General features: G+C 39.8%; 1 protein-coding gene across 1 annotated transcript; it reads right to left on the reverse strand.

Moving 5' to 3' along the window:
• DYNLT1 (dynein light chain Tctex-type 1) lies at positions 1-4,308 on the reverse strand. The gene is made up of 5 exons (XM_088527217.1): positions 4,231-4,308; positions 1,878-1,919; positions 954-1,077; positions 665-742; positions 1-424 (listed from the first exon to the last, which is right to left on the reverse strand). Exons 1-5 carry the CDS (start codon positions 4,255-4,257, stop codon positions 354-356), a joined length of 342 nt encoding a protein of 113 aa, XP_088383343.1. The 5' UTR covers positions 4,258-4,308; the 3' UTR covers positions 1-353.
• Positions 4,309-9,551: the final 5,243 nt, after the last annotated feature.

Consider the following 9,551-nt stretch of genomic DNA (forward strand, 5'->3'; position numbering starts at 1 on the left):
TTATGAATTTCAATAATTTAATGCTAACCAAGAGTACAAAGTGTGAAAGTCAGTGTCTTTTTCAAATTGGTCTTAAGAAATTGAGAGAAAGTGTTTACACTGCAGCAGGTATCAGTATTAGCACCTTGAAGAAGAGTCCTTAAAGGGTTAAGACAGCATGGCAACACTGGTGTATGATACTAAGTACAAACGTAATCCATGTAACAGCATGTTTTCACAGTTGTACATTTGAAAAAGGCTACTTTAAAAATAATATTAAAAACAGAGGTTGCTCAGTGTATTCACAGCTTCAGTCGGGCTGGAATGCAGTGCTGAAGTAGAAAAGAGTAGAAGGATGAGTGATTCCAAGGCAACTATATTGCGAGTCCAAAGGCACTGACAATACAGTACATAGTCTTATTCTCCCATCTCACAGTGCAGTTACCTGTGCAAGAGACAGAACAAAGGTCACAGTGATTAATATGAAAATACATGTGACCTTATATACATACTTGTAATTGTTTTACATTAAGTGCTTTAAGAATGAAGTTCTGAAGAAACAGTGTGGATTTTTTTCCATTGGGCAATGATGATAGGCATTTCATATCTGGAAGTGTTAACTGCCTAGTCTCAAGAGGACTACATTAAAGTGCACGGTGAAAAAGGCAACAGCTTTGTCTCTTACCATCACTGGAGTTGTCCCAGAAGCAAGAGCTTGCTGTATGCAGTCCAGCACCATTCTTCTGCATAATCACACAGGTCACTATAGGGTAGAGAAGCTTTTATTAATTGATCACTAACATAACATTTTATAAATATATATAATATATATTTAGATTACATGTAATTTATAGACATGGTTATTAGCATCTTTAATGTAAGGTTTTTTTTTTTTTTTACTAAATCCTCTTTGTGGATGTTCCTATACCAGCTTTACCAGCTTTTTCTGTTTTCAAACAGAAATTTGAGCTTACCAATGTACTTGAAAGGTTTCCCCAGCTTTGTGAGTTGGTTCAGAGTTTGTTCCACCACGCTTGTTGTCCACTGGTTCACTTTGCTGTGCTGGTAGGCATTGCCACCGATTGTAGTTTCTATGGCCTGTTGGGCAACAAGCAGACAAAATAAGCTGCAAGTTGTCCACCTATCAAACACCATCAAACACCATCAGGGAGAACTGAAGATGGGACACGATATCCACAGCGATTAGCAGACCTGTTTTCTATGTATTTTAAAACTTGCATCTCAGAGCTCAATCCAGGCATACAAACATAATTCTGTATCCCACCCCCTCTTTGTTTTTTTTAGTATTTTGAGTCTTGCTTTTTTCCTGTCCCAGTATCCTGAAGTTAGAGTTATGAAAACGATCTTGCATTTAAGCAGTCCTGAAGTGACTGTGTGAGTCCACTCCACAAGAAGAATTGCAGATATCAAAACCAAATCCCTCTGAAATATTGCACATAAGTAATGTAGGAACAAGAACAGTTCAATCATTTCAAATAAACAAGTAAAACTCATTTTTGAGGAAAAGCCTCTCAAAGCTGGAGTGACTTATCTGCAGACACCCTATAAAACTCCCATACATTAATGACACACAAAATCTGTATAAGGTGCAACAAACAAGGTCCACTTAGTGATTCTAATGAGGATACCCTTCAGAAGAGGAACAAATGTAATTGTTTAATTATCTTTTGAATTTGCAATGCATGCCAGAACTAATGCTAGCTACCACAATTCATTTAAAGAATGCACAATGGCTGAACAGAAACATTACCTAACTGATAACAACCTATATTAGAAATCTGTTACTTAGTAGTTAATAAGTTTTCCCAAGTGCTTTTTAGCACAGGCCTGCAACATATTATACTTTCACAACAAGAAAATCAAAGTGTTTCAATTACCTCTTTTATGATGTTACTGACTTCATCAACAACAAAGGAAGTCTACAAAAAAGCAGAGTTTCAAATAATCAGTGAACATAATTCTCCTTTTTACAGGATACAAGGTGTGTTAAGCAAATATACTTGAAGCATGATTTATTCTCATTAGATTTCTGCAAGTCAGAAGGCACAAGTTACAAGTTACATATTTGCTTATATGTAAGTTCAATTCCCTGAATGAAATCAAGTTAACAAAAATCTCAGCAAAGTACCACAAAGTATGAACCAGTACTATTGGGGATCCAAGTCAAGGCTTTCAAATTTTAACTTGAAATTATTTTAAAAGAATATATACAGCATTTCTGTACATGTGCATTCTCATTTTACAGTAAATACCCACAATTCAGAGAAAACGGGGTCACAGGAATAACTCCAGTATGCACACACATACAGTTTAATGACAGCTGTAGACCACTGATGCAGACAAAATATCAGTTCACAGCTCAAAGGAGAGCTGCCATTGCAATTTCAGCTGACAACATGAGACTCTGCCTCTTGGGAGCTACCTCCAGCTGACTGGGTTTTCTAAAACTTGCAGTCTCTCAGGCTCTGGGGGGCAGCGCTCACACCCAGCAATGCACCAGCAAGGCAGGTGTTCTGCTATATGCTCCAATGTTTTACTACTCTGTTAAAAATATTACCTGCATTTTTGTACAGTTGTGGTTTTTTGTTTTGTTTTATCTCGTGTTGGTTAATCCTCTCCTATGTCAGTTAAGAGCAACCAACCACCCCATCACTGATGGCGTGGCAAGAAGCCCAGCAGCCCACTCGCAGCACTAGCACATCTCCCATAGTAATCCCAGAAACCAGACGGAGCAGCAATACTCTGGATTCCTCAATACTTCAGCAAGTCAAACACAGCCTTTCACATATGCAGTCATTTTCACTAGAGATTTGTCATAAACTCAACTTACAAACCAGAAAAAAAGAGATTAGAGAGTGATGCAGCAGAGAAGTAATTAACTTTTGAAGACTGAATAAGGATTTCAGAATTAATCTAATCAAGCAAATAAGGGGCGAGTCTTCACTTTGAGGTCTGTCAGCTTCTCTAACCGGCACTCATGAGTACAACCAAAATTACAAAATGCATAACAACAAAATGCATATAAAGCAATATAGTATCTCTTTTTAGAATTTCATTTGTTAGATTTACACACTGTCAGAACTTCAAGCAGTTAAGAGCATTCTCCAAGGGAAACAAAAAGTTAAGAAAATGCAATGCCTTTCTTATAGCCATTGAGAGTCATTAACTTGCTTTATTAAAATACTGTGTTCCATAGGGCATACATTAACAAAATACATGCCAGACCAGCTGGCAGACATGCAGAGCGCTCTCATGCAACATGACAAGTTTGTCTTCCTAAAGCCTCAAACCTTGCTCAGAAGCGCCTTTGAGTTCTAACGAACAAGTTCACAAACTGAACCAGATTAAATTCATTCCAAATTCTCCAAGATGTTTAGTCACCTAATTTGCACTGAAATTGACAAGAAGACAAGGTTCTTCAAACATCTGAGAACTTAGTTCTAGAGTTTCTGCTACTTCCCGGCACAATCTCTATTAAGGTGAGGCTGTATACATAATTAGATACATCAGAAAACAAAATATAAGTCTGGATATCTAGCTTGTGATCCGTGTGCTGTCACCGAGTCTCCAAATAACACGTTTAATCCTTTAATAAGATAATGCAGATGTTTTTAGTATTAAAAATAAAGAGAAAATGAATGAGCATCTGTGCAATTCCTCTGGGCTGTTATTTTAACACAAGGAACCAATGCTTTCTCTATCTTATTAGAAGCGGTATTCCTACCCAATGAATATAAACTGCAAAGGACTACTTTCTTTTTTTTTTTTTTTTTTTTAGTAAATCTGAAGACAGTAGTAAAGATGACTGTTAGAACAATGATCAAATGTAATTGTCAGGCTTTTAAAGATCTGCAAGCGTTAGGCCAGCCATTGAAACAAAGCCTCCAGTACAGCGCCGACCTGACACACACTGTCCTCTCCAAATCCGCTGTGTTTTTGTCTAGCCGAGTCGCAATGCAAACGCTTGAAAGCGGTACAATAAACCGTCACGGTTCGGGAAAATAAAATAAAAATGTCATTTTGCAAAAACGAATATCTATGAAAAAGAGGTAGCCATTTAGCATGTTAAACCTCCCCGCTGCCCCAGTGACGGGAAGGAGTGACCGCTGGGCCGGGCGGGGGAGGGGGGGCCTCCTAACGGCTGCGGGCACCGCCCAGCCCCGCCCGCCCGCCCGAGAAGGCAGGAGAGGCCCCAGGGCCACCACCCCGCCCCGCCCCGCCGCTCGTTACCTCCTCCCCCGACTGGAAGTCGTCCATGTCCCCGGTGGAGCCCCGCGCGCCACAACCTCCCGGCCGCCTCCGCCGCCTTCACCGGCCGCGTCGTGCCGTGTCGCGCCGCCCGCCCCGCGCTCCCAGCGCCCCGCACTGCGCACGCGCAGCGCCCTCTGAGGCGCACCCCCCCCCCCGCTTCTGCGCAGCGCGACCCGCAAGCCGCGGGGGGGAACTGCGCCTGCGCGCTCCCGCAGCGCCCCGCCCTTGGCCGCTCATTCTACGCCTGCGCAGTGCTCGCGTAGCAACGGGCGCGTAGCAACGCGGAGCGCCGCCATGTCGCAGTTCCCATAGTGACGGGCGCGGCGGCTCCCGCGGGTCGGGCCTGGGGAGGAGCTGCGTCACCGCGCGGATCTGAGCGGGTGTCGGTGCTTTAGAGGCTGCGCAGAGCGGTTGTGGGGACTGCGCAAACGGCGCAGCCGACAGCGCAAACTGTTCAATGGTGACAGGTAGCGCTGAATTCGACATGGCCTCAGGGAACTGGAGAAGCACTTGGAACAAAACAATGCAGTTGGATAGGGACAAAGGCCAAGGAATGTATTTGGGAGTAACCAGTTTTGTAGATGTAGGATGGGGGGCAGTTCCCTCAGTAACCTTTCCACAGGAAAGAACCTATAGAGGGTCATGATGGATGCGATTTACCAGAGTAATTTGTGTGATGCCCCTGTTAAAAAAAGTTGCTGCCGCAGTGAGCCTGGCAAATGGAAGTACAGCCAGTGTGATGCGGGAAGCAGTGGTTCTGCTGTCCTCTGTGCAGCCAGCCTCATTGGGAAACCTCTAAAACTAAAGCAGTCCTAGGCGTTTCCCAAGGTTGTGAACCTGAGCCTTGGATGTATATAGAGAGGCCAGAGCTGCTCCAAGGAGCCTCTCTGTGGCCTCCCCCTGTTTCCTCAAAGCAGCAGAGATTGTAACTACGTATAAAATAGGTGTAAATCTCAGCTGCAGTTTTTTCATGCCATGGATGTCAGGGGAGAATATAACGGCATTAAAATGCAACAGTGAGGTCTTTGGTGAAGTGTGAGGGAAGACTAGATCGTAAGGATGATCAGGCATGAAGTTGGTTTCTGGGGCAGGCTGGTCTTCATCAATGGCAATCTTTTAGAGAGAATAATTTCTGCCCTGACTCTCACGGATATAATTGTTGCTTTGAGGTAAAGAGTCGGATGGGGTGATTTCTTGAAGTCCCTTCCCCAGTCTTGGCTTGTGATCCTATGGATCTCTTCCTCTGGGTGGTTACAATCCTCAGCTTATTTCAGGCCTTTAATTCAATTATTTTAGCCCCAAATGGAAGCCCAAGTCAATCAACTATTCTTTGCTGGGCTTAGCTCTGTGCCTACCAGCAGATGTTTCCTCTTCCACAGTAGAAGACTATTGGAGAACATGATTAAATGTGATGGGCACAGGTGGAAGTGTTTGAATCAGCAGAATTTAATGATAAAATTGCAGGTTGATGAATTTTGCTGTGTAAATAGAATAGGTAAAGCAGTACTTTCACTCTCTTCTTTCCTTTCTTAGTTCAAAATATCATTTCCTAAAACACCCTGAATATTAAAGTGCTTCTGTGTTTTGTATGTAGTTTATATATATGCCTGGTAGAGCTAGGAGAAAGAAAGGAGAAATTGATCTGCAAAGCAAACTCTCTTCTTTTCCAGACTTCACAGTAATTTGAATGAAATTTTTAACTTCATGATACTTAATTCTATAATAGGCATCTTACCCAAATAATACCTGAACTTCTGTTTTTTTTAACCATACTTGAAGTGGAATCTTTTTTTTTTCTACTTTTTGCAGATACTTAAAAATATTTATTTTGAACTGTCTGCCTTTTTCATGTATGCTAAGTGTTTTTTTTCAATCTGAGTGAATATAAATCTGTTTTCTTTCTGCAAAAGATATATTTGTGATACAAGTGGTGCTTTCTATGCAAGTCTGGAGATGCTGAGGTTAGCAGCTTATTCACATCTACACTCTCAGAAAAAGAAATGATGCAGACTCAAAGCCACTTCGTTTCCTGTGTGTGACTTGAACAGGGAGCCGATTTTGTTATCAGCCAGCTTTTAGGTTCTCTTGTGCAGACCCTCTTTGGTGTTAGAGGGCTGGTAGCAAAGCTAGAGATTTCGCACAAGCTCTCGAAATACTGGAGCTGTGCTTGGAGCGTAGCTACTTGGAGATGTTGTGGGAATGCTAGTCTGTGTAAGCTGCAGCCTAATTTTGGTGCCCAAAGGAAGGAAAGGGGGGAGGAGAAAAGCCACCAGTGTCTTCAAGGAAAGATAAATAAGTGTGCTACGCATCTCTCAAAAGCCCTTTACTTCCGCACATCTTTCTTTGATGGCTACAGAAAAGGTAGGAATATTGTTTTTAATCTGTATGATACTGCAGAGGGGAATGCATTTGTACTTACAAGCCTTGTGTTATTTAGACTGCAAAGATTTCAGGGGAACACCAGGAACTGGAACTTTAAAAAGTTTGTTTTGTTTTTGCCTTTTGTCCACCCAAGTGTTTGGGTGGGAAGTTATTACAATCACAATGCAAAAATTTCAAAAAAACATTGCCAGATAGTTTGCATGTATGCATGCCTAGATGTGAAAATAAAGCTGATGCAGACAAGCAGTGTAAAATAACTTTTTTTTTTTTTAAATAAGAATATATTATTTTTGGCATCTGGAGAATGGGAAATCACCATAGATTACAATAGCATTTGGGATAATTGTGACTCTAAACTTTCCTAATGTTGCTATATCATACTTCTTTTGGGGGGTTAATGGGTGAGGTAATCCAGTTATCTCAAGTAAATGAAGGCTCTTACTTTGAAAGTTCAGTTTGTTTAAACTTACTTCATTGTCATTATTTTCGTGATGCCTGAGGATATGAAAGGGACTAGTAAAACTTAAATTTGTAGTTGTTGCTGAACCATTCTGGACTTGCATTAGTTAAAAAAGTTACCTGATCTGTAAAAAATAAATCTTGAATTACAGTATGTCTAAATTTAAAAGGGGGATCAATGATGTATTATACACAAGAGCTTTTTTCAAAGCAGTTTGCCAGGTCAAGCATTCTCAAGTTTAAAAATGTAAAAAAAGTGAATACCTTCTGGAAACTTAGTCTTCGTTTACTTAATTGTGTACTATTTTAACCTGATTTTAAAGAAAAAAAATAGTAATCTAAGTTTGCAGATCTTTTTATCCCAAGTGATTAGCCAAAGGGATCCTAGCCGCTTTTGACCACTTACTGCTGGCATTGGATTCTGTGCTTACGCGATTTATCGTGGTCAATAGAAGTGCAGTAGTAGATCCACTGGTTGGAGTTACAGTGTTTGAAGTATTACCTATGGGCCAAGGTCAAATGCCTTTTTCAAGAATCTCTTTTTTTCAAGAAGCCTTTGTGCTATTCTGTGAAGAAGGCAGACAATCTTTTTTATTATTATTTTCAAGAATTTTATCAAATAAGAACTGTTTATGTGTTTAACTGTAGGAGTTTTTAATAACTCTTTTACAATGGCATGCTCGTAATAGTTCTTTGAAGCATTCAGCATATGTCTTCTTTAGAATGTATGACTGGAGCAAGTTTTTCTGTTATTTATTTATTTACTTATTTTATATACGTGTATATTTTGATGCACCTAGTGAAGACTGCTGTGATTTTGCACTGATGTTTCTCAGCGGGACTTTCTGGTGACACTGTAACTGTGGTAGCTGCTGGAAGTCCAGGGAGTTTATGGAAAGCTGGATGTGTGGATGCTGCAGCGGGTGCTGTGCTATCCTGGCAGGGCAGAGTCCCTCTGCTTGCACTGACTGCTCCCTCAGCTTGATTTAAGTAGAGTCAAAGGCTCTAAATACGTTAGTCACTTCTTGGAGTTAGTCTTGAGTGAAGGATTAAAGCAGATGAGGGTTGCTTGGGCCTTGGAGAAGGACATTTATTGTGTTAACATGTTGCTGGGGGTTTTCAACTGTGTAATTTCCTGTGCAATTGCAGTTGGCAAGGAAATAAAACATGATTGTGCATATCTCTGTCTCATTTGTTTCCACAGGAAACGAATCTCTTTTTTTTTGTTTTTTTTTTTTTTGTTTTTTTTTTTTTCTTTCTTCTTTGTTAGCACTGCTGCACAATGCTTTGGCCTTTTGTTGTGTCTTGAAGGGTTTCTTGCAAAAATGTTGAAGAATTGAGGGCATCCAATTTATAAATAAAAATGATCACCTCCAGCGTTTTTTTATGTGTGAAATTAAGTAGTTGAATTATGAAGCTATATGTAAAATAACTCCTTCTACCTGCAGACATATTAAGATTTTATATCCGAAGACTTTTTTAAAAAAAACTTTTGTAGCATTTAAATGTAATCATCCAACAAAGCAGATACTTGATCATATTCTCAGCTGAGGTCCATCAGTGAAACATTACTGTGTGCTTCAGTAAAACTCTGCACACTTCTTCTAGTGGAAGTTTGACTGTTTGTATTTAACTCATAGATTAAGTTTGGAATACATTTTTCTCATATGTGCATCTTAGATATTTGATACACTTAAACTGGAACACTTCTATTTCTTGTAATTCACACTAAACACTAGATAACATAAAACCCAAATACGGTGTATAAACTGATGGCTTTCTTCTCCATAAAGTATATAAAAATTATTTTAATTTTTTTGTGAGAATTTTACAAAAGTGAAGGTCACAGAATTTATCTGGCCGTGGTGATTCTCATATGTTTGAGAAAATAATTGTCAGTACACTGAGCTATAAGTAAAACGTATCCTCTCAACTCTTTTCTGTTTGTGTCTATTAGCAAAGATAATCTTACTGTTTTGTGATAAAGTGTTTATCTAGACTTAATAGAAATTAGGAAATTTATAGAAGTGAATCTCTAAGGATTTCTTTCTGTCTTTAGGGTTTCTTTCTTCTTCGACTTGTGGTATTTTGTCTTTCCGTAAGATAAGATCAGAATGAGACATTTTGTCCTAACCATTATGGCTTTTCCAGTCCTGGGGCAGCAAGGCTAGTGTTTGTACTCAACAAAAGCTTCTTTGCTGGTTCTTTTTTTTTGTTTGTTTTAAAAAAATGTAAAGATACATGACTGAGTGTTAGTGTACATTGTGGTGACATCGTTTGAAGAAAGAGACTGTCTTAAAACTTCTGCTGTATCTGAATTAATGCATAAAGGTCTGTATGAGTGTAGCAAAATGTTTTCAATATATATCTATTTTTTTTTAGGACTTGAAATTCTAAATCTGCAAGACCAAGTGAAAGAAGCTGTTTCCCCCCCAAGTCCTTCAAGCCGTTTCTTGGTG

The sequence above is a fragment of the Tinamus guttatus genome, unplaced genomic scaffold (genome assembly GCF_059628265.1).
Source record: "Tinamus guttatus ecotype Peru unplaced genomic scaffold, ASM5962826v1 Tinamus_guttatus_pri_ptg000264l, whole genome shotgun sequence".
NCBI classification, from domain to species: Eukaryota; Metazoa; Chordata; class Aves; order Tinamiformes; family Tinamidae; genus Tinamus; species Tinamus guttatus.